At 41.2% G+C, this 26,339-nt stretch overlaps 1 protein-coding gene across 6 annotated transcripts in view; it reads right to left on the bottom strand.

Moving 5' to 3' along the window:
* Stat92E (Signal transducer and transcription activator Stat92E) overlaps positions 1 to 18,828 on the bottom strand; it is a 45,326-nt gene extending 26,498 nt beyond the window's left edge. For 4 of the 6 annotated variants that reach the window (XM_080286900.1, XM_080286893.1, XM_080286899.1 and 1 more), the window contains exons 1-12: positions 18,646 to 18,828; positions 13,879 to 14,018; positions 12,430 to 12,589; positions 9,917 to 10,009; positions 8,475 to 8,646; positions 8,119 to 8,225; positions 6,823 to 7,004; positions 6,399 to 6,557; positions 5,059 to 5,293; positions 3,107 to 3,259; positions 2,351 to 2,479; positions 1,253 to 1,359 (exon numbers count right to left, since the gene is read on the bottom strand). In XM_080286900.1, the coding sequence (XP_080143026.1) occupies positions 1,253 to 1,359; positions 2,351 to 2,479; positions 3,107 to 3,259; positions 5,059 to 5,293; positions 6,399 to 6,557; positions 6,823 to 7,004; positions 8,119 to 8,225; positions 8,475 to 8,646; positions 9,917 to 10,009; positions 12,430 to 12,589; positions 13,879 to 14,012 (1,631 nt within the window). In that variant the 5' untranslated portion in view covers positions 14,013 to 14,018; positions 18,646 to 18,828. Of the gene's footprint in view, positions 1 to 1,252; positions 1,360 to 2,350; positions 2,480 to 3,106; positions 3,260 to 5,058; positions 5,294 to 6,398; positions 6,558 to 6,822; positions 7,005 to 8,118; positions 8,226 to 8,474; positions 8,647 to 9,916; positions 10,010 to 12,429; positions 12,590 to 13,878; positions 14,019 to 17,600; positions 17,631 to 17,669; positions 17,757 to 18,645 lie in introns of those variants that run through there. The other 2 variants (XM_080286886.1, XM_080286878.1) reach the window with 2 other exon arrangements.
* Between the last annotated feature and the right edge of the window lie 7,511 nt (positions 18,829 to 26,339).

Consider the following 26,339-nt stretch of genomic DNA (forward strand, 5'->3'; position numbering starts at 1 on the left):
GCTTGTCACTCAGTGTCGAGTCACTCATAGACAGAAGGAAGATGAAAGAATGAAGGAAAGAATGACATAAGAGGAAGGAAGGAGAAGGAAGGGAGGAAAGGGCAGCCACCCGAAAGCAGCACTACATCAAGTAAGCAGATGATGAGCATCCCCACCAGAAAAAAAAATAAATAAAAAATAAAAAAAATCTTACATATCAATCACAAGTGATACAAGCACACAAAAGAAGTATGAACTTACCCTCTGCTGGTGTATATCTGTACTAGTGCGTGGGTGGCTGACAGTAATCAGTACACATGTACTATGCCCCCCCCCCCCCCTGCCCACCTTTGTCCCAGCTAGCCTCTTCCCACACCCTCAGGTGCATGAGAGAGCCCACCACACCACTCTCAGTGAGTTTGGCATGTTTTTAAGTTGAAACATGCCCGCGAAATAAGAAAACATCCTCAGACATGAACTGGCGCCTGTCAACCACACATCCTCAGACGTGACTCAGCGCCTGTCAACCACACATCCTCACACATGAACCGGCATCAGGGGGTTTAGGGTATTACTGTGCAACTTGAGGAAACAATGCCCAGAGTACCATACCTAGTATCTCAACTCTATGTTTTTTCTACCCTTATTCATTTCTCAATACATGCCTGAGTAATACTTTTATTTTCTCTCTCTTTAAAGAAAAATTCCAAGATCCTTTACCATGTGAACTAACACCTAGCTGTCAACAGAGTTTCAAGACAACACACCATCAATCATTCTTTACTAACAACATACCACCTCAACAACTCAATATTCTTCATATTCCTTTAACAGAGTTTCAAACTGACACATCAATCATTTCTTGTGTTAGTTAAGCTTGTGAGGACCTAACACATCACCGGAAAAAGACAATAAATCACAGCACAATATATGAATCTTGAACTAACTTATTCCATCAATCACACATTCCATACTGAAGTACATCAAAAGTACATGCAGATATCTAGAAAACAGATAATACTGAAAATATTAATGACCCATGTTACTGGTTAATCCCTTCTATCCAATGATATTTTTGTTATTCATTCTATCTCTAGACAATTTTACTCAGCTTAGGACAGACTTTCCGAAATGGATGTGTTAGATATTTCTTTCGTTGACCACTTCGCTGCTAGAGGCCCTTCCTGAGCTGATTAAAAGCATCTGGAGAAAAAAAAAAAAAAAAAGTCTTTGGATTCAATATGTTGACAGAATTTAATCACTATCTCTTTACCTGAAGGCCTTCCCTGCCAAGAACTTCAGGTTATCATCAGTAAGTCCACGTCCTGTGGCAGATTTAAACTTGGCATCCAACATGTCTGCCACCAGAGGCCAAGGAACCTGCAGAAATCACATGATTAAACTACTTTCCAATCTTTAATTTTTCTCAGCATCACAAAGATGAATACGGTACCAGTCATTATAAGCAGTAGCAAGCTGAAATAGAGGCCAGTAACTTTTCTTGAGGGAAGTTTAAAATAATGATGAATATATGCTCCTCCCCTACAATATACGATTAAAAATCATCCTCCATTCCTGCCTGTGACTTGCAAAGTTTCCAGGGAATAGAATTTGGATCATCTGTGGTACAATGCAGCCCATTCTTAACTTTCTAAGTTAGCTTGGTAAGGTACTGGCTTTACCCTTCCTTGTGGTGGAATGTAGTCCTCCACTGGACCGGTCCTACATGCAATATGTAATACAATACCAACAAAAATATCAGGATAATAAATCAGGCAATGTCCCTTATTAATAAAATATCAGGATAATAAATCAGGCAATGTCCCTTATTAATAAAATATCAGGATAATAAATCAGGCAATGTCCCTTATCAATCAAGCATTTCAGTTGTGTACAAATTTCCTTAGTAATGAGCTTAAATAACTTCAGGCAACCTTCAAGCAACAATAAAATTTAAATAATTTCTTAAGTTCAAAATGAACTAGCCCTTTAGATACAATGTTTGACTACAGTAAAAAAAAATAAAAAAAATAAATTAATTAAAAAATACATAATTCTGACCAAAAAAAAAAAAAAAAAAGCAGCATTTTACAGTACAAAATACTGGCCTGGTCAATTGTTTTTCACAGATACAGATGCCCCTTGATCCACTTAGCACAGAAATGGCAATTTACAAGCTCATTTGAACATTGAGCTTGAACAATTTCATTTTTTGGCTACATTTTGACAATCCGTGCGGGTCTACCGTCCCCACAGATCATCACATCTAAAGGATTAACTGATGCAAAATACTCCCGCGTGGACAACAGGCAAGAATTCATTACTATACCATACTACTAATGAATTATCAAGCTGACTGAATGCTACCAACCTTCTCTGGGACTGTAAAGGGGATGCGGCCCTGCTCGGCAAAAGCATTATCCCAGGACACAGTGGCCCAGGCATGAGGCTCCTGGTTACCATGAACTATGACCACCACTGGCAGCGACAGAGTCCACACCTGGCACAGAATGAAACAATTATGTAGTTTACAGAAATCCAGAGTTCATGACGTCCTTCTGAAGCTAAGTAAGATGGTCATGCAACAGCCAGAAGATAAATCTATATCACTATGATGGTGTGAAAATATACAACTTTCCATTCATTTAATGAAGTATGGTATACCATTAAGTCTTACAGACAGTCTCTGCTGTACGTATGACATGAAATCCATACAGAAAAAGGATATAATTTTCTTAAACCATTTTTTATCTGACATTTTTAAGAACTATTCAATGTCATGATCTAAAAATAAGTGCCTCCCTGAGCAGAATGTGTGCACAGAAAATTATCAATCCACCAGAGCAATATCACAACAAGCAGCAAATATCTTGGGTGTATCTGCCACTGTCAGTGAAAATGCATCTACAAAATGGAAATACTACTGTCAAAACAGTGCAGCTGTAGCTTCAGGCTTTAGAGACAAGATTATATTATCAGAAACAGGTTATTAGTATTAAAATATCAGAAGTCATCATCATCCTGATACGTTTTCCTACCTAAGGATCTAATAAGGTAGGATACAAAACCAGGGAAAAATGAAAGTAAAATTACCATATACAAAGCTGAAAAAATTTTATATCCTTACTTGGAAAACCAGTTCTCCACCACCAACACTGAATTGTGACTGGAAGAGTAACGAGAACTTTTCATCCATCACAGATTCCGTCCCTTTCTTCTCAGCACGCTTGATCTTCCGCAGCTGCATATTACGGAAACTGACTGACAACTGCCTCGTGCCCTGCCACACACAATTAAAAACACATATAAAACATATACAAACTGAGTTAATCATACTTACACACAGTGCTAAATCACCATTTATCATTATCTAACCTTTGTCTTTTACTAGCTATTTAACGCACGAAAATCTGGTTCTTTGAAGAACTGAATATCATCGTGTGATGACAGGAGTAAGACAGAGAACGCCAAGTCTTGGGATGAGCTGGATGAAGTAGGAGAAATGCTCAGGAGTTATAAGGTGTTTGTAATAGGCGATATGAATGGGAGAGTAGAAACTGGTTCTGTGAATGATATAATGGGTGATAATGGAGTACCAGGAGAGAATGATACTAGGAAATGGCTGAAGGATGTGTGTCAGGAAAGGAGGTTGTGCATTTGTAATTCTTATTTCAAACACAAAGATGAACATTAATGTACATGGTACAGAGGGAATGGAGATCGTGTCGAAAGGAGCCTGACTGATTACAAGCGCATAAAGAAATCGATGCTGGGAAGTGTTGCTGATGCGAGGGCAGTGAGAGGACAATGTGGAGATTTGTCAGATCATGTGACTGTGGTACGCAAGATCAAGCTGAGAGGAGTGAGGTGGACCAAAACAGAGAGTAGTAGTCAGGGAGAAAGGCTGGAAGTCGAGAAGCTAAGGATCAAAGAAATGGCATAATGAATAAGGGCCAAAGTAGTGGAGGATTTAGAATCAGTGAATTGGAATGAAATGGATCTGGTCAGCTCGTGGAATGCACATAGGGATTGCCTGACTGGGAAAGCTAAAGCGGTGTGTGGTGTGGCATGAGTAACAACAACTAAAAAAAGTGCAGCATGATGGGATGAAGAGGTTAAGAGAGCAGTGGAGGAAATGAGGAAGAAGTGGTGAGAGTGCATATGGGACAGGGGTTCAGTTGAAATAAGAACTGAATATACTGAGTGCAAGAGGCACATAAAGAGACTAGTGAAGAGGAAAACGAAGGAGGGTGGAGGGATATGGTGGATGAGTGTGTGAAGATGAGAGGTATGGAAGTTAGTTGAGGCTAAGGGACTGACAAGAAATCGAGCTGACTGGATGAGTTTTGTGCAGCAAAGTGCATGACAAGGGATTTGGCACCTCATTTTAATGTAACAGCATTCGGACTGGCTCAATCAGATAGGCATATGTAAAGCCATTAGGTGACCAAGGCCGACACATGCAAGCATGTTGGAGCCTTTAAAAACGAAACGAAAGCAACCGAATGTGGTAAAAAAATTTTTTGGCCTATCAGACGGTGCCAGGATTTCGAAGGCTTGAATGATGAGTAAATGGAAGTGTGGCCCACTGAAGTGGACAAACTTTGTCTGGACATTGGTACTCCTCACCCTGCCCTAGGGTGGGAAAGGAGGTCCGGATGATGATGACAATTATGACGATAACTGAATATAGATGATAATGAAGGTAACTGAATACATACTAATCTGTACAATTCCAAAGACTAAAGATAACCACTGATCATAAAACATAGAGGCACTTAAACAAATAAGGTGCATAAGGTGGTTGTGCTGTGATGTGAGGACTAACACTATAGTGAATGCAGTGGACTGTTTTCAAAATTTTTACACTAGTAGTGAACTAGAGAAGGATGCTTATAGTGTAAGTGGTTCTATTATGTGGGCAAATAATATACTGGGTGCATTCAATCTTGCAACTCCACAGGCCAAGACAGACATAATTATCTTGCACATTGTAAACAGAGATGTGGGCATAGACAAAAATGCTTGAATGTTAAGAATAAAGCAAGCTAAGCTGACTACCATACTTATAAAACCTACCTGATGATATTCCATAGTTCCTGTATTGTTAAGGATCTCCCCAGACTGATCACCACGATTCATCTGATCATTCTTGAGGAGTGCATTGGCCTGAGCCTCACTGATGATGGATACACGGACCTGTGGGGGTGTCATGTTTACATTGAGCTTCCCACCCACTAGCAGGCGCACTGTTGCCGTGAACCGTGTGTTAGTCTTCATCACCTGTGGCGGCTGCTTTTCGATGATGAAAGTACTGTGGATATTGAAAGTACCAGATGAGGATAAGTACTGTGCATTTTCATATCATCATCACAACTGCCTGTCTCATCCACGGATGATGAAAAAAAAAAAGTGGGAGGGGGGACCCACCAATAGTATGCCCAGATAAATGGGCCAAACTTTCATTCACTCACTATACAAGCCCCTGGAATCTTGATCTAATATATGGCTGTATTTCCAACTGAAAACCTTCCCTTCTGTACTCGAGGAAAAAAAAAGTAACAGCAAGTCTTACAATATCCTTTGTGGCAAAAGGATTTCAGGCTTGGCTGCAACATTGTAAGATATTTACAGGCAGGAGGCTAACCTACACCTGTGGTTGAATTAAGGGAAAATTCATCCATCCATCATCCAATCCTACGTTGCCCCATGAGAAGCGTTGGAGCCTGGGGCTAGGCAAGTTGATCCTGACATTTAAGATGAGAGTGACCAGCCTCGCTCACCCAAGTGGCACTACGTGAGCAATAAACCCCAACCACCCCTTGGATACAAACCTGCACCAGCTCAAGCCGATTGGGGAACTGTAATTACCCACTAAACCACCAGGCGCCAAAATTTGGTTGTATGGTTACCACCCAGCATAGTAAATGTTTTCCTGGTGTACAGCAAACCATTTAGCTTGTCACTCAGTGTAGTCACCCACAGGCAGAAGGAAGAGGAACGAATGAAGGAAAGAAAGGCAGAAAAGGGAGTGTAAAGTCACCTGTAGGCAGAAGGACGAGGAAAGAATAAAGGAAAGAGAGACAGAAGAGGATGGAAGGAAAGAAGGGGGAAAAAAAAAAAAAAATCCAATCACCCCCCAGAGGCAAAACTCTGCACTCAAAGCAAGGCCATCAATTCAACACAGGTACTTGACCACTAGACTAACACTAATTCAAGTTAATGATCAATCTTCCTTCTTCTTCTTTTTCAAAATCTCCACAATGGCCAATATTAATGACAAAGCAAAAAGACTGCCTCCAAGAAAACCCAGAATCAAAATTATGGTAGCTCACTTTCTGGAAACATTAAAAAAAATATATATATATATATACATACATCCCCAGAGGAAAGAGTGCATAAAAGGACGCATACGGTACCTTGTGACGAGAGACGACAGGAGGCGTGTGATGTGAGAGTTGAGTGTAGGCAGCATGTCAACACCACCAGGTGAGGGGATGGGTATCTTAGTCTGGTGACGTTCACACTCCTTGATCTGATGTCGGTTGTGCCAGATTATTTCTGCCAATGCCTCACACCTATAGTAGAGATAGGCATAAGCTTAATACAGCACATATTAATGACCTTATTATTAACCCCTTCATGACAAAAGCTCTCTCCTAAGCTAAGTACAATACTTTGACAATGGTCAAAAAATAAAACTGATCTCATTAACTGAAGGCCATGTGTACGTATGAAACCGGAAGGTTTAAGAGCATTTAAGCTAAAATGGAATTATAATGACATGCAATAATATGAAATGTAACGTCTAATACATAAAATAATTAAGCAGCATTTACTAACCATTCCTGTATCTGGTCAAGTTTGTTAGGGTTGAAAGGCTTGCCATTGCCTGCCATCTGCTGTTCCCGTTTCCAGTTGATGAGTTCTTCATCCAGAATGCGTTGTTGGAGGCTGTTGAGGCGGTCAATGGTGTCTTTGTGCTTCTCTGCCAGGTCCATCCTCCGCTGCAGCAGTCCCGATACCTACACATATCACCATGTAAATCACGGCAAACACTGGCCAATGTAAATACACTCTATACTTCACATACAGGTACTGGAGAGGGTCACCATCACATGGTGGCACTGATATAGCCAAGCAGTTCTTCTGTCTAGTTATACAACCATTCCTCAACTCCTTCCCAATCATCCAAACATACGATGGTGAACTGAATGAAAACTTCAGTCTGCAGTCCACTTGGTTTTCATTACAGATGAGTTCAGGGCAACAATCATAACCCTAAACACGGCACACTACTGCTAACATTTACTCCTAGTTGTAACCACAGGTATTAACTGCAGGTACTCCTTAATGTACAAGTAATGTCCCGCTGATTGGATGACTGTGGGTTAAATCCCTGTTTTTCCAAGGCACAATACACCCAAATTTTGCTTTGAAAAAATATATATATATATTGTTCATCATCGTCCCATCAAATAACCTTGTAAATACTGTACTGTACAAGCATTCCCTGCTATACGATACCCCGCCTTAGCAATGTGAAAAAATTAACATCCTTCCCCGCCTATCAATGGCCAGTCCCCAGTTATACGATGTGTTTTGTTTTTTTTAACCAATTTTCATATCTTACAGTAGACTTAATTTTTGTGTTTAGGTTGCTTCATAAACAGTTTTTTGACCCAGATCAATGTGTTTTAGTCATAGGTGGGGTGAACAGTGTCATTCTGGGGAACAATTTACTGAGTTTGATTTTTTCCACTTATTTTTGATGATTTCAGATTTATTTTGAGGTTTAGGTGAGTTATAAACTGCTTTTAAGCTTAGTTTGGCTTGAGCTACAGCTATCTGGGAGATTAGGTGAACTAGAAACTTGTTTTTGGACTCATTTGGATGGGTTTTGGACTTGGTCGGGGGGGTAATCCCAAGGCTCCCAAACACATCTATGTTTAAATGTCCCTGTTTAACGATACCCCAGCTCAAAAATGGGTTTTCCCAAACACATCTCATCGTTATAGCATGGATGACCTGTATTGTAACACCAACATAAAACTGTAGGTTGCTATAGTGTAAATTGGGTCTCAACTTGTCTTGTTACTGTGATGTACAGTTGAATAAAAGCTTATGAAACTCCCTTACCTTTTGAGTTAACTGTTGCTCACATGCATCTTTTCTTCTTCTTAAATTATTTTCCATTTCTCTGTTCTGGGGTGTTTTTTCTTGACTTTGTATGTGTGACAGGTGCGCTGAAATACAAAATCATTTTACATTACACGTAATAAATCTGAATAAAATTTGACAAAATATTATCAACTAACAAAATATTATTAATCTTTCACCAATACAAATACTTCTTTTAATCTACCAAAACAGTCTGGCAGTAGACAGAATAATTAGAAAAAGTAAAGAGCAGCTACTGGTGCTATAGGGCTCAATTCCATCTTCTGTACCTCAAAATTCTCCATGATGTTCTGTTGTACCCCACTGCCACTCACCCGTAATCTTGGCACAGTCATGGTACTGAAGTGCAAAGGACTCCTGCTCCTGTTCCAGCTGTCTCAACTCCTCGGCAGTCTCATGCGTCCGCCGCTTCAGGATTTCCAACTCATTCACAATCTCTGCACATGGCTCCATCACCAGATTCCCAGTACCACCCATACCCAACATCTGTAAAGTATTATATCAATCACTTATCATCACTTTCGGTAATGAAATTTTGGAGATTGAATCATCATCATCATCATCATCATCATCATCACCACCACCACCACCACCACCACCACCACCACCATCATCATCATCATCATTCAGATCCCCTTTCCCACCCTAAGGTGGGGTGAAGAGTAGCAACGTCCAGACAGCCAAGTTTACCCCATCCAATGGGCAATACTTCCATTCACTCTTCATTCAAGTCCCTGGAATCCTGGCTCTATCTCATACGCCAAAAAACATTCACCACATTCTGTAGCTTCACATAAAAAGTATCCGACAGAGTCAATCCAAATGCTGTCACATTAAAAAGGGTGCCAAATGCCTGACCATACACTTCTTTTCACAACATTCATCCAGCCAGCTCGACCGCTTGTCAGTCACCTAGTCTCACCGACATCCATACCTCTCTTCTTCACACACTCATCCACCATTTCCCTCCACCTTCTCCTTGGCCTACCTAGCCTCCTCTCTCCTTCAAATCCGCTTAGATATTCCTTTTTCACTACTCTATTGTCACCCATTCTCTCCACACAACCACACCTTCTCAGTACACTCTCTTCGACTGTCCACAGACTTCCTCACTCGGCTTCTTTCACAAATCACATTATATTGTATCCTATCCACACTCTGTACTCCATATACATTCCTCAGCAGTCCTATATCCACTGCTCTCACTCCTGACTTGTCATTTTCATGCCACAACATAGACCCACATCTGTATGTTAAAGCTGGCACTAACACTCCTTCATGTAAGCCTCATGCAGCTGCAAGGCCTTCATAGCACCAGTTACTTTCCTTCCTTGTGCCACTCTATTTTCCACTTCATTTGCACATTATCCTGTCTCTTCTATCACTGTACCCAGGTATTTGAACTCTCACCAATTCCAGTCTCTCTTCATTCACTGTAACATCACACTGGGAGTCATCTTCTCTCTCGATTACCATCAGTTACTCATTTCTACATTTACTCTTAAGGCACGACGCTCACAGACATCAGCAAAACTCTGCACTAGTGTACCAAGTTCTTGCCAGGTATTTGCAAGTAGTACTGCATCATCAGCGTACAATAAACTTGAGATATTCCATCCATCACCAATCATTACCAGTGCCATCACTCTCTCCAGTACTCGTGTTTTTGCTTCTCTCATCGCCCCATTCATGTATATATATGAAAGGCACATATCAGTAAGGTTACAGCAGACCATGAAATTTGATGTGTACTGACATTTTCGTGTTGCTGAACCAAATGCAGCTCTGTCTTGAGGCACTCCCGCACAATGGACACCAGTTCTAGAGGGCTGGTGTGCAGGTACCGTGTCTGAAACAAGAGAGAAAAAATAAATTACAGTAATTTTTAAATACAAATAATGAACTCAAGGAACACTTCAGTAAATATGGGCAACATGAGGAGTAATAAGGTGAGAGTTCCTTGGAAAAAGGCACATTCCTACTTGAAATGAAATAACCTAGGGATAAACATGTTGCTGCTGCTGCTGCTGCAGCTGATGATAATGACAACAATGACAATGACACTGATGATCAGCAATGAAATTAATCTTGGCCAAGACTACAATCCCACTAGAGGTAAACATATCTGTTCCACTAAAATGTACAGCCACTTGTCTGTAATATCCACTCTTGACTCCTTGAACCCAATGACATCTCTTTCGCTTTAATCATGCTGCCATCCATCCATTCAAAATCCAGTCCTCTGCTGTCCTAAAATGAACATAAGACCCAGGCCTGGTTCCCTAGTCCTGACATCTGAGGTCAGGAGAACCAAGTCATATTCTCAAGCTGCATTCTGAACAGTAAATCTCACCAACCCCTCAGATGTACACCCTTACGAACCAAATCCAGTGGGATTCCTTTACACCACTAGAATACTGAGCACTTACTTGGTTATGTGGCTGCCATCCAACAAAGTAAATGTTTTTATCAACCTGTTAGTTAAGGGACCAACTATGGCTACATGTAACCCCTCATGTTCAAAATGTCTCTCTGAAACTAATTAAAACCTTCAGAAGACAGCAAAAAATAAACAATAAAAAATGATGTCACCACTTTCAAGGGGTTAACTTATAAAGCAAACAACATACAAGGTATGTTATTGTTTTATTCTTGCCACCTCCACACAATTTTCTTCAAATCAGTGCAGGGCTTTTGGACGAAAGGGGTTGGTTTATAGCCAGCATGTATCTTCTTGAACACAATTGTCTAGAGGCAGGAAGAAAGCAGCAGCTAAAATGCACACCTTTTGGACTACAGGAGTTGGATTATAATCAGCATGTATCTCCATGAACAAAACTGTCTAGAAGCAGGAATAAATCAGTAGCTAAAAACTAAACCCTCTAGCTGAAAAGGTAAACTGCAGTAACCTAACATGGCAGGACACAAACACAATAAGTAAATCTGTCTTTCTAAAGCTAGCAATAAAGAGCATAGCTGCCTAGCCCATACCTAATACTAATCCTCTGATGAAAGGGGTTTAAGGCAGGTGACTGACCTAAGCCCCTGATGGCAATGACATGAAAAAATGCCATTCCACACATCTGGGGGGCTAAACCTTTGTGCATAAAACAAGGTCATCACTCAAATTAGTGAACAGGTACTTATAGACATAATTATCAGCTGAATTTACTGCCTGATGTGGCAACTACATAATATCCTAATTATTCACCCCTTAGATTGCCTCACACTCCTTCCCCTTCCAGTTAATAAAAAAGAAAACAAATATATTTTACTGCCTGATTTTGAGTTTGTCAGCAGAATATTAAACTCCTCAGTGAGCATATGTTATCACCAACAAGAAAATTATCACTTAGTACTATATTTCTATCTCATTTGATGCCAAATTTTAACGATCTATCCCTTTCTACATCGTAACTTCCAGCTTGATATTTACAAGAACAACACACCTATCAAGGCTAAATTGGCTCAAACCCCAGCAGACACAGACGATATAATGATGTAGGCGATCACACAGATGACAGCAGGTGACTGCATATCACATCCACAGGAAGCTGAAGAGATAATACTCGCAGCTTCAACCAACCCTGCCACATGCTGCCACACAAACATCTCTAGACTCTATAATTACTTTCTACATTTTACAAAATCTGTTCAGAATCAGTCAAGCTATTATCTACCACCTAATATGAGCCTAACCACAAAATGCAAATAATTTCCAACTGGTATTACAATGACACAGTAATTATGTTAGCAGTTAAGGCAACCTAATCAATAATTTCACAAAACTATATATTTACCTATCTACTGCCAGATGTCTTAATCCCTTACGGGGTGGCCACAAACAAAGCACCTCCACGTTACCCTGTCCCCTGTCATTTCACTGCCCTGCTCCCAATTCACACACCCCTCTCTCATATACCTCTCCACTCCATCCCTCCACCTCATCCTTGGCCTTCCCCTCCCTCTCTCCCCCTCCACCTCACTCACATACACTCTCCTCATCAGTCTCTCACTCTCCATCCTCTCCACATGGCAAAACTACTGCATATAAATACAAGGTTACCGAGTTCATTACACACCATTCTGAGATTACTCAACAAATGTATGATAAATTCTAATATTATGAAAGGAAAAAGGTGCTTAAAGAGCACAGCAGTGCTCAAACCACCATCAATTCCCTATTCTCACCAATTTCCATACCTCTCAGCCATTTAACTGCCACATTCCCATATCCATCTACCTCTTTCTTGACCACCCACATCTTACCTTAAACATATTTGCAGCCTCATCAAGCCGCATTCGAACCAAGAACAAGTCTTCATTGCTGCTGTAACTGAGGGCTTTGTTTTCCATTTCCTGTATAAGCTGTCCAACAAGTGTGTGAGCATACTGACTGTGGGCAATGTTATCTGGATCTATCTCGTTCCTGTGGAGTGAAAAGCATACGGTAGATATTAATATCTTGAATCACATGACATCCAATTAGGAGCTCTAGCTGTCTCTGGAAAATATTTTTCAGTCTGAGGCATTTTTCAAATTTGAAGGGTTTGATATGATCTCCATTTAGCTATTCGGTTTCCATTAGGTTCTTTGGTTTCCATTAAGCACTTCACTATATATGTCATCCCTAAACTGTAGAGGATAACCACTTCACTCCCATTATGCATATTAAATTCTACTGATACCACCACACAATTCTGTCAAGCTTTGCAGACTCTTCAAAGTGAAGGAGCTGGATACATGTAACCATTATTGTGGTGGCTGCATGAATACAATTAACAGTATATACATCACGTTCTAAAGGGGTTAAAGCATTTCCCCTTTGAACAATATTATATTCAGCTTAGGAGAGTCTCAACAGCATAGGGGTTAATCAGGGCAATAAGTAACCTCTCAGTTCAAACAGTCAATTCTAGGCTACAGATGAATAATGACAGGAAAAATTTAAAGTAATAAAATAAAAATAAAACATAGATTGCAGAGTTAAAGCACCAAGTCAACAAATATAACTACACCATATAGCCATGTTCCTTGAGAATTTAACATCCTTGTGTACAATGGATTTAGCATAATTCCAAGGCAAAGCACTGATTCCCTCTCATAACTAAGATGTATATACTGTATATATTTTCACAGGGAGAAAATGAAGCATGCTAAGACTAAGCACCCCTTTCCCTTGTCCTTCCTGAAAAATAAATCATACATAAAATTGCAAAAATGCCTGGGATTGTATGGGTTAAGGGATTTAACAGTTTGTCAGTGAATTTTAGGCATGAACTGTTAAGGCTAGTATTCAATATTCCTACAGATCTTAACCTCTTCCACCTGAATGTTTTCTTCAATTTATTCTTACTATCGCCAAACAATTTCATTCATTTTAGGACAACTGGAAAAGTTAGGTACCTCCATTACTCTTTTATCACACGGATCTCCCAGGTTGAATATAACCGTCCGGTACTGTGTGTATGCAAACTGTAGTGACAGACGCATGCAAGCCTGTTGGAGCCTTTACAAATGAAATGAAACTAAACAAAACTGCCAGCTTGCAGAGGCATGACATTTTTATCACTGGCCCTGAAGAAAAAAAAAAGGGGGGGGGGAGGAATGGATGGATTAACTGTCTAACAAATAATTCTAATGCTATTGATTTTTAATTTATTGATCAATTTGGAGAGTTATTAAGAGGTTACAGTGAGGTGACCATATTGAACCTACCACTGGGGCATTCTGTCTTCAATCCATCCTGCCAGGTAGTGTCGCACCTCAATGGGAAACTGTTCACCATACACATTTTGGACCTGGCGGAGAGCATCGGGCGGCAACTGCTGGGCTCGGTTCCACAGTGACATTGTGGCCTGAAAGGAGATAACCCAATCACCATCGCAATCCTATTAGCCTATCCACTTTAAACAATCTCAATTACCGTACTATATTGTTACCGTACCATATTTCCTATTACAAATTCTTATTGCACCCCTATTTCATGCCAAATCATCGCCATATCCCACAATCCAGAGAGATAGACAGACAGACAGAGAAAGAAAGAAAACTTTACTGTCCATTGAAAAATATATACAGTACATATATATTTGAAATTTTAACCCACACCCACACTTTGAAATTAAATAAAGTATTAAACTATTAAACAGCTGTAAAGATCTTAAAATCATGTACGGTAAGTTAAATTCGCTTCAGCTGCGACACAATTTTAATTCTTGCTACCACCAGATAATTTCTGCCAGCTTAGAGAAAGTGTCTCGGAGCAAACATCTAGTTAATTTTTTCCCATTTTTCAAGCACTTCTTTGCTATTTATGGTTTTATCCTTTTTTTCATAGCTATTTATATCTTTGCATTTTTCTTCATCCTTCACCAAATTTTTCTCTTTTCTTCCGATGATGGTATTCTGCATTTTCCTTTCCTTACACACATTCATGTGTGTATCTGCACCAATTCACACCAGTGGACACATGCAGTTCCACAAGAATTATCCTGTGTGACAGCTCCAGCCAGAACTGCTTTCACAGTATTTCCACTGTTAACTGTGATGAACATTATACGTTTACTCATTATAGCTAATCAGTGTTTGTTTTTATCTGCAAGAACTGGTCCACTCCTACATACAAAATGAATACTAGGTTCTGTTGCATGAAATTAAATAAGCCTTACTTGTGAGATAGAAATGAGTCTCCTTCGTTACAAGTCAAGCTGATCCTATAGCCTGACTACACATGGCCATCAACCGCGCTAAGAGGGGTTAGGGATCTTCAATTGGTTAGAACACATGCACTAAACCATTCAATCATGAGAAAGTTTCCCATGCCATCCTGTCTGGCCAAGCTCTCATCTGAGCAATGAAGTAACTATATGGAATGGCTTCCATTATGTTGCTTATACAGTATTCTATTCCCTGGCTTACATCATAATTCAATCAGTTTGGTTAATTTACTGTACTGGGCAGGTAAATTACAACAGTTAAAGGGGTTTGCATGTGAGCATATTGCTATCACCAATCACTAATTTACTTTAAGTTACTGTTTTAAGTGGAGGGGCACTATCCCTCTGCCAACCCACTTGCTGACACACAGGGAACATGTATGGGTTGGTTTCATGGTTATCACCAAGCATTGTAAATGGCTTCCTGGCTTTCAGGAAACTATTAAGTTTGTCACTCAATGTAAAGCCATCTGAAAAGGAAAGAAGAGTAATAAAAAGTGACAGGAAAGATGGGAGAAGAAGGAAGATAGGAAGGCATACAAAATGAATGATAAAGGTGAAGGAAGAAGTAACCAGCATTACATCAAGTGAGTGGATGACAGTTACCACCACCTACGGTAGCTCTGGTTTCCCTTCAATATGCATATATAAATCTTTTGCCATTTATTGTACCGGTACTAAAGATTTCCATGAATAGGAACAACTCAAGTAAACTGACTGCTGATTTATTAACCCACTGACTCCTGGGGAATCTTCTCATTTTGTTGTATACTGTATGTTCTTCCTATCTCCTGACAATGCTCTTCAGCTTCAGATATAGTTTTCACACAGGGTGGGGGAGGGAGGTCAGACATAAAGATCAATAAACTCCTAAAATACGAGAGATCTTTCCTTAAATTGAATGAAATCAGTAACAACCATCATCTACCCATCTACCTACAGCCAGTCATATTAATCCTGGAAGGGGTGGACACAAACAAATTGCCTTGTTCTGTACAGCCCACTGTATATCACAAGCAGGCAAAATTACATCATGCACGATATGTACAATGTTCGTCTGGCTTGTAATATTTACTGTGTTGACTATCTGACTGATGATGATTGGTCTGTCACGTCTATCTATCTATCTATTGCCAGACACCACAATCCCGTAAAGGGTGGCCATTTGACACTGAGTTAGTTGTTTTACAGGGAGGGGCACCAACCCTCCACCAACCCACTTGTTGACACGTAGGGAGCACGTATGGTTTGGTTATATGGTTACCACCCAGCGTTGTAAATGGTTTCTTGGCTTACAAGAAACCATTTGGCTTGTCACTCAATGTAAGGCCACCTGTAATGGAAAGAAAAGGAATAAGAAGTGACAGGAAAGATAGGAGAAATAGGAAGAGAGGAGGGCAGGCACAGAAAAAGAATGATAAAAGCTAAGGAAGTAGGCAGCACTACATCAAGTGAGTGGATGATGGTCGCCATTTTGTACTTATTATAGTAGCTACCGGTACCGAACTATAATAGGCTATGGCATCGACCTAAATTTCAGTTGCTGAGATTGACATTCAATGTTTCTGCTTCAATCTCATTAAACCTTTAAGTTCCAATACTTATACTGAATGTAAAATACAAAACAAAGCTTTAAACAATAAATCTGAAAACCTAAAAAAGTTCCTATTCACATAATACAAGAGTAACAACAAAACTCAGCCACACACTCATGACTTTCTACGGCAAGATCAATCCTTTCATGCTTGACAATCTCTACATGCTCTCCCAAACACACCATACACACAAAATCAGCATTATTTTGCAGCCTAACTCTAATACCACATCTCTTAAGCAACAAACAGCACAAAATGGAGTTACTTCCCACACCCTTGTGGCAAACTGCACATGGCCACACTCCCCTGCTTTGGCAGTTCAGGATCTGACACTAGCCTATACTCCCTACAAAGGCAACAAGAAAGGTACATCATAATCTACACTTCAAACCACATGGTCCAACCACCACAGAGAGGTGCAGGGTCAAATTTGATTCTTATCTGTATTAATACAGTACATCAAGACTGAAAACAAATGTGAAAGCTGACCATGGTGATTACACCTAAACCAATGATAAGTAAGACAAATAACACAACCAGTAATGATGCACTTGTTGCAATTAAAATAAAATGACTACCCAGTACTGTCTTTGATGAGACAATATATACCGGGTGGTTCCACACTCAAACTCAACCTGACCTAACAATTCTGTTTTTTTCAAAAGGGCAATACATTGACTAAGGAAGTACTGTACAGCCTACTAATGAAACTTCCTTCACAGTATTGAGGAAGTAAAGGTATGTACATTACAATAAATCTCACACACACACACACAAACACAAAAGGGCGAAACCAAAAATTTTAAAAATGAGTCGCCTTGAAGTTTATCAAAAATAAATTACAGCACCGGTCTACACATCATTCTTTGTGCAGCAAGTAAAAAATTCACTTGCTTGTGCCAAACTCTGACGTAAACAATGCTGACTCACACCCTGCCTTGCACTAACTCTTCGTCTCCAATAACCTTTCTCTCTCTCCTCCGCTCTATTATGACTGATCCAGGTGACTTGGATGCCAAAACATCAAATATCCTGAACGGGGAACATGTCACAGACCAGGATATGGACTCGGTAGGCTATTTTCCTGTTCCAAGCACTCCCCTGCCATGGCCTCCCCAGCCCTCACCACGCACACTGGCCTCCATTTTCACCGCCACCTCACCAAATGACATCCCTTTCACACACTTAGTTGTACCTGTGGGTGGGTGGGGACACCGTTCTGGATGCTGTCACTACGATATCTCCGAGACAATTATTGTTTCCCAGTACAAAATGTTCTCACAGATCGATTCATCAAAACACACGCACGTTTCCAAGAATTTTCACCATATATGGAAGGTCACGTGACTCCAGCACTGCCAAGTCTCTGAGCGCTTATGACACTCCTCAACGCCTCACAAAGAGATAAGAAACGCTATCTGAATAGAAAAATTAAAGATCTATTATTTTAACTATTTTGTTAATCTTTACCATGAGTACGGAATCTAGAAAATTAATTGACTTATAAGGGTCTGACTTTCCAACTTGGCACCACTGTGATGTTGGTGTTGGGCGCAGGTGCTGAACCGCAAGTTCCTGGTACTGGCCTGCCGCTTCGTATTCAGAAATCAAATTTGTAGAAATTGTATTAGTTTATATTAATATCTATAGCTTTTTCTTGAATAATGATGGTTTATAATACTACAAATTATTTTTCCTTGTCATTTAAGGTGGTTATGAGCGCTTCATTCTGCATGAACTGTAAATATCAGTATTTTCTGCTATAGTATCTTATTTTATTTTATTTTTTAACGATTAAGAAAACTTCAAGTTATTGAGCAGTCACTTTCTTGAGTGTATTGGGCTTTTTATCGTACACAATCACTTTCATAGAATAATTCTGGTAAATTGTAGCCTTACCGCTATTTTTTTTTTTTCTTCTTATTTGCCGATGAGCCTATGCTTGAGCCTATGCTCATGTCGTATAGTAAACAATTTCACTGGAAAACAGTAACTTTAATCTGCATATAACTTCCCATATTTCAATAGTTACAGGAGTAAATTAACATAGGCTGTCATGGCTATTATCAAAGAGTATCACCCTTAAATGAGAAAGTAAATTGTTTAAAAGAAAAAAACTCACCGGTACTCAAAACTAGGACACACACAGGCTGATTCTTCTTTAATCTTACCTGGTTTATGGAATGAATACGAAGGATAGATGTTGCTCCTAAAACCACTCAGCTAATTAAAAGTTGGGTATACATGAGGGAGTCTTCCTGTCAGGCCCTTCGCTCACACAATTGTCCATCTCTACAGCTACATTTTCACTCATCATACACAGCGTAACTCGCACTATACAAACGGTTCTAATATAATTTAACGCACTTTTAATAGATATCAGTCATATCTATAATGAAGAGCATGTTTTAACTCATGCAAAGCTGCGACACGGGAGACAGAAACCACGTGAAGTAGAGGCAGTAACTGAGCCGCGTGAGTATAACCGAGGAGAGGGGAAAGAAGCATTGGCAGTGCTGCCAGGGTTTCCTGGAACCAGTTCTCCTTCAGGGAAAAGCCAGGGATGCAACAGCCCGCCAGACTGACTTTCTAACCACAGTACCGAGGTCTCTATGTGCTCAGTGGGAGGTATCTTCTGCTGGGATTCACCTCAAACCCTGGACGGTTTTAATATGCTTTATTTTATGGAGGGTTTGTCATATGTACTGCAAGAGAAAGTATAGAAAGCGAGAGGTAGCATGTAATATTGACAGTGAGCAGACTGTTACCAGCGGCTGCAACTTCGCCACTTTACATTGATTTTATTGTTCACAGCACTGTATACTACTGTAAATTTGCCGGACAAAGTTAATAACGAAAACTCAAGTGTTTGGTTATTCATAATTTATAGGCGCGTAGCATTATTGCAGTCTCCATTAATTGGGAGCGACTACTTTTCGCATCAGTATCATTGTGGCTCTTATTTTGTTTACTGTTGTCACTTACCATTTACTTCCCCTCTAGATATTAATTCACCGATAAGAGCGGATAAATATCATGCGTAAGAAGATCGGGGTTAGAGAGGGTCAAGGTCCTATGAGACGCGGGCACCACTGAATGTGTTGATAGATCAGTAAAAATAACAACCTGCAGATACACAACAAGCACTGATCTTTTCATAGGCTAAACAGAGCCTTTTCAAAAATCCTTCCAATCAGCACAGTAGGGCAGGAGGAACCAGGGAGCATCCAGCAGCCACTGAATAACTCCCTCACTCCTTGCTTGCAGAACAAGGGGAACGAAATGCTCAAACCCTTTCAATGCCACTATTGAATGTTATTATTCTAATGCCAGACGATTTCATTAAGTTGATGGAATTCATATGAGGCTAGAGGATACACATTTATCTCTATTACACCATTTTCCGTTTTTATTTTAGCTGTCATACGCTGTTAAAGGGGAAAAAAAATGTGCCATTGACCTGACAGCGAAGATAAAACACTGCCGTAATCTCGTTTGTGTAGAACTCTTCATAGGATACCCTCTTGCGATTTCTTTTGTATAATACACTTTATACGTTCTTGTATGTTCATTTATTGTTGTCATACCTACCTTATTATTTTTTGTCATATCTACATTATCTTTTTTACATATATGAGCAGCGTACAAGAGGACAATAAGGTGCAATATGCCACATGTCACTGAGGAGGTGTTACAGCATATCCGCAGCCAACGATAACATGACCTTCAGACGTTGAGCAATAATAATAGTTATAGTAGTAGTAGTGATGGTAGAAGTAGTTGTGGTAATAGTAATTGCAGCTGCAAGTGCAGGTTCATGGAAACGTGAACTCGGTGGACTGCAAGCTAAAATTTCCCTTCTGCAGTCCACCATTCTCGTTTCAGGGGGATAGAAAAGTGGTTTAGGGACATTTGAATAACCAGGTAGTTAAGCCGCCTGTTTCTATCAGTGCCACCACGTGAAGGCATCTCTCTCCAGCACCCTCAGACGCTAGACGGAATATCCTTGTAGGACTGGCACCTTCCTGCACCCCATCACCGGCCCTCCTGAATGTGTGTGTGTGTGTGTGTGTGTGTGTGTGTGTGTGTGTGTGAGAGAGAGAGAGAGAGAGAGAGAGAGAGAGAGAGAGAAAGGGGGGTAGTGGATGAGAAAGGACCGGGGTCTAGGGAGGTGCGACTCTCTCTCTCTCTCTCTCTCTCTCTCTCACACACACACACACACACACACACACACACACACAGAGTAAACAGAGAAGTGACAATTGCCGCCTTTGCCAGCGGGCCTCGAGAGTCCACGAGAATAAACAAACTCACCCACACCAACTTGGTTCCTTGTGGAAAGCAAGGAAATAGCAAATTTAGCTTGAGATATATGGAAAAAAAAAAAAAAGTACACAGAGCGCCGTAGCTAGAGTTAAAAAAAAAAAATGGTATGACCAAACAAGATGGACAAAGGAGAACTCTACGAGAATCTCTCAGAAAGTTCTTGGCCTCACCCAATAAACGTCACCGGGGAAAGATTTTTCTTGTATTAGTTCTCATCATAGTTTCCCCTCAGTTCAGTGCACCTGGTCCACTGACGTTCAGCATGCTATCCCGACACGGAAGAAGGTCGCATCTTGAGCCTCCAAATACGCCTCATCAGCATGGATGACTTCATCACTCCGAGAAAGCTGACCACGTGGGTGGATTTTTCAATTTGGGAACAAGCTGAGGTCAGACGAAGCCAGATTGGATGAGTAAGGAGCATGGGGCAACTGCTCAAAATCACAGCTGGGCGCTTCAGTCACTGCCGCCCGTGCCGTGCGGACAGGAGCGTTATCCTGGGGCAACAGTATGCCCGCTGGCAGCTTACCTCTCCGTTTCTCTTTTATTACTTCTTTCAACTGTCGCACTTCTGATGCATAATATGCCTCATCGATGGTTTGACCCTTTTCCAAGTAGTCAATCAGGAGAGCTCCCTCAGCGTCCTAAAACACTGAAGCCATCGTCACCTTGCCGACAGATGCCATTTGCTTGAATTTTCTGGGAGGTGGAGAACCGTGACGTTTCCACTGCTTGCTTTGATTCTTTGATTCAGGTTCAAAGTGGTGAACCTATGTCTCATCCTGGGTCACAAATCTCTGGAAGAAATTAGCTACATCAGCCAGGAAACGAGCAAAAAGTGTCCTTGAAGGTTTCAATCTGGTCAGCCTCTGGTTTGGTGTCAACATTTTGCGCACCCATCTTACGGACGGCTTGCTTATACTCAAGATGTCGGTCATAACAGTGTGCACTGAGCCAGCATTGAAGCCCATGGTGTCGGCTGTCTCTTGCACAAACAAACGTCTGTCATTCAAGACCTTGTGATAAGTGGCCTCCACTTGATCGTCCGTGGTCACTGATTTTGTGCTTCCCGACCGTGGGTCAACTTCAATGCTCTCCCTGTCCCGACTGAAATCAGCAGCCCACTTCTTTATGATGGAATGGCAAGGAGTGTTCTCACCAAATGTGTTGACCATGTCTTCATGGATGTCTTTGCAGGTCATACCTTTTTTTTTTTTTTTTTTTTCTTGCAGACTCTTGATCACAACACGGGCTTCTGTCGTGTCCAATTTTGGGTTGTGCTTTAACCCATCGAATTTCAAAGGATCTCACCTGCAAACAAATAAAGACGGCCGGAAACAAGAGGGTTACGGACCCGTGGTCTATATGGTGGCCAAACATATCAGGGGTGGCCAGTGTCACGCTTCTGGCTACTTCATATTATGCGATAGGGTAGGCACTAGTGTGATGTTATCTTGGAAAAAAAAAAATACAGGAAAGAATAAAATGGAAGTTCATGTTTCATGTTATTACCCAATGCAATTTGTCCTGTTGTATATATTTACCTTTTTACTTAATGACTGGTCAGAAAATGAGTGTATGTTTGCTGATTGCTGTCAGATATTTGGGGTGTGGCGTGGCAGAGCACGACAAGCCAGGGCAGGGCAGGGTAGGACAAGGTAGGGTTAGGCAGGGAAGGGTTAGGCAGGGCAGGGCAGGACAAGGCGAGGCAAGGAGGACAGGGCAGGGCAGGATAGGGGTGGAAATGAGTGAGTACAAAGATTCCTTACAGGGTATCTGAGCTGGAGTAGAGCAGGGTAGCGGCATAACCGGGAGGGGTAGGGGGAAAAGGGGCAGGTGACCCTCCCCTTTATGATCCCATTAATATCATGAATACAGTGTCATAAGACGTGACTATAGTTCACTGTAAATTAGCACTACACTCGCCCAAAATTCACATCCTTCCACATTGCAATACGCCCTCACTTTATCACTTGTAACTATAACTTTAATTTGAAATGGAAATAAAGGTGATGAAATTAACGGGAGGTATTATGTGCAGATGTGGATGTGAGATGCAGTGTAATTTTAGTTTGGAATGGACTAAAACATCACCAGGTTCTTTGTTATGGTTATGTTCCAGACGCCAACACAGGGGACGTATATGCGTATAGTGCAGTGCTTCCAGGAACTATTCTTGCCCGTGAGTGGGTCATCCCCCCTCCCCTTCACCCTCACCTACGCCAGCACAGCTTACTCTCTCTCTCTCTCTCTCTCTCTCTCTCTCTGTTATTGTGTGTGTGTGTGTGTGTGTGTGTGTGTGTGTGTGTGTGTGTGTGTGTGTGTGTGTGTGTGTGTGTGTGTGCCTTACCACCGGATCCAGCTCTGGTGTTAACATCAGTTCTCTTACTTAATATATTCTCCCTTCCTTAGAAATCATTATCAAATACTTCCCCTGAACAAGCCTGCTAATATGGCAATGTTAATAAAAAGTATATTAAACCAGCAGATGATCCTTTACAAGTGGAAATGTGGGGTAGAAGAGAATCACAGGTAGGAGTCTGAAATCCTTATCGTCTATAGTTTTTCGGGTTCTGTGTAGCCCGAAACGTTAGACAATAAAGAATTCAAGCTCTTTTCTGTCTCTCTCTTCCATCCAACATTTCCACAGTAAGGCAGGATGGCGAAAGCTAGTGTCATAATAGCCTTGTTCATGTGCTGGATCCTGTGCATACGCTTCATTGCCCGTTCCCTGAGGCTAAGCAGTTCCCCTACGTGCCACCCACCGTCACATACCATCATTTTGACATTAATACCCTCCTTCCATAAATGCCAGGGCTGTCTCATTCAGGACTGGCGTAACTTTATTAGGGGCGCTGTTTTTATGATATGTCGGTGGGTCGTCTGGAAGATCAGTGAAGTCTGTTTAGCGACGTACAAATACTAAAACTATTACATGCCACAGCTTAGGATTGAACTCACAGCCTTTCAAACAGCAGGTCACTTCGCCAACCACTCGACCACTAGCCCTCATGTTGGTGTGTAATAAAAAGTTTAAATGTATAAATAAAAGATGTCTCGAGTTCACAGCCCCCCCCCCCTCCCTGAGCTTTGACCTCGATCCTTCTGTGACCTCCTACAGAATTTATCAAGTTCTTACTTAATCCATGTGCAGTGTGTGTGTGTGTGTTTGTGTGTGTGTGTGTGTGTGTGTGTGTGTGTGTGTGTGTGTGTGTGTGTGTGTGTGTGTGTGTGTGTGTGTGTGTGTGTGTGTGTGTGTGTGTAAACTTTGCCTTAAACCGGACCACGTATGCATAGTTCGTTATCACACATGCACACTGCGTACATAACACACTGTTCACACATACACACTGTGCACATACACACACACACACTGCGCATATATACACAGAAACGCACACGATGAAAGTAGCCAAACTGCGCCTCCGACATTATTAAATCTTTACTTTTAACACTAGCTGCGTCGACAACACCTGCTAATTATAATGTAGAGGTGAATTTCCTTTTTCCTTTTTCGCAAGAGATCCCAATATGCGCTGTTGCTGTGGTTTCAACCGTCCCCCCCCCCTTCTCCATCTCTCTCTCTCTCCTTGTTGAGCTCTTGACAACGCCCCTGAGGCTGAGGGAAGGGTGGAGCGAAGGAGTGCAGGGCAAGGGCGGATGGGCAGGTGGAGGGCATGAGTGTGTAGGGCAGCGGTGGAAGAGGTGGGAGTGTGGAGGGCAGGGGTCTGTAAGCAGGGCATGTGGAGGGCAGGAATGGAAGGGGTAGGGGTTGGGGTGATGGAGGGGGGGCAACGCAAGGGTAAAGCAGGAGTGGAGAAGGAGGGAAAAGTAGGGGTAGGAGGGTATGGGCAGGGGCGGTGGAGGGGGCAAAGCAGGGGTGTCAAGGTAGAGAGGGACCACAATAACCTCAGTTCTTGGAAGGATGAGTCTCGGATCATCCCCTACCCCCCTACCCTACCCTACCCTACCCCCTGCCTTCCTCCATGCCTTCACCACCCTCACTACACACTACTCTCCTCGCTCTAACCCATCCTCTCTCTCCACCTCTCACACTAACCTGGTTTTAATCTAAGCACAACTAACCTAATCTAACCTAACTGAACCTAACCCAACTCACACTAACTCAGACAAACTCCCACACTAATCCACTCACACTTGTTCACTCTCACTCAGATCCACTCTCACTAACTCACTCTTGCACTTTCAGCCTAACTCATCCTAACTCTCACTCTAACGTATTAAATAACTGAATTCACTGTTACTATCCCACAGCACACTAATTCAATATCACATTCACGCTTGCTATCCTCATCACTATAACCTGGCCTAAAATTGCCACCTTTCCATCTTCAATGCTGAGTTGTAGAAATAAATGAACACCCTAGATAGCTAGATAGATAGATAGATAGAATATGATGCTAGTCAAGAAGAAGTGCTATGGAAGAGCCGTAGCACTGTCTTTTCCTGCCATTAAGCTACGTGAATTAAGCTGCGAAAGAACGAAAATCTGGGCTAAGTTAAGATAAAAATTGAATCATAATTTTCAAAAGAACATAGGATAACATAGCATAACATAACATGACAACTTAACATAACATTACATCATAACATAATGTAACATAACAAAATAACATTACATAACGAAACAGAACACAACACACCATAACATAACATTACTAAAATCATATCAGAATAACAACATAACATCATAACATAGAATAACATCATAACATAATATCATACAATGACTAAACCTGACCTAACCTGACCTAACCTACCCTGACCTAACTCACATCGACGCCATTCCAAATACCTCTTACACAAACTTACACTATAACTCTAACTCTCACTCTACTAACTCTAACTCTCTCATGCTAACTTACTCTTACACTAACCTCACCTCATCTATCCAAAACTAACCAAAGTCACTCATCGCTCTCACAGTCATTCTCTCATACTACCTCACTTACACACTAGCCTAACCTAGTCTAACCCTAAGATAATGTTCCTAAGGTACCTCATTCTCACACTAACCTAGTCACTCTATCTCTCTCACACTTTCCCACTCTACTGTAAAGCACTCTGACTCACTCTGGCTCTAAATCATCAGCTCACTCTTACTCTAAATTACTCTTTACTCACTCACACTCACCCTGGTTCACTCACACTAGCTCACACTCACTCTGAATCACTCTAACTCACTCACACTAACTCAGGACATGCATAGAGTGATAGAAGGGGCTGATGATACACACAGACCCCTTCATTCACTCCGTACTGTGCCCTTTCACTTTATTCATCCACCTCATTCTCGCTCTGCTTCTCATTCTTCCACTTATCCTTCCACCTCATTCTAGCTCTCCTTCTCATTCTTCCATGCATCCTTCCAACGCATGCTCGCTCTCCTTCTCTTCATTCTTCCATTCATCTTTCCACCTCAGTCTCATTCTTCCTCTCATTATTCTTCCAGACATTCTTCCTTCTCATTCTCGGTCTCCTTCACATTCTCTTAATCATCCTCATACTCAGTCTACCT

The sequence above is a fragment of the Coenobita brevimanus genome, chromosome 14 (genome assembly GCF_032717465.1).
Source record: "Coenobita brevimanus isolate Jiangsu-jjx chromosome 14, ASM3271746v2, whole genome shotgun sequence".
NCBI lineage: Eukaryota > Metazoa > Arthropoda > Malacostraca > Decapoda > Coenobitidae > Coenobita > Coenobita brevimanus.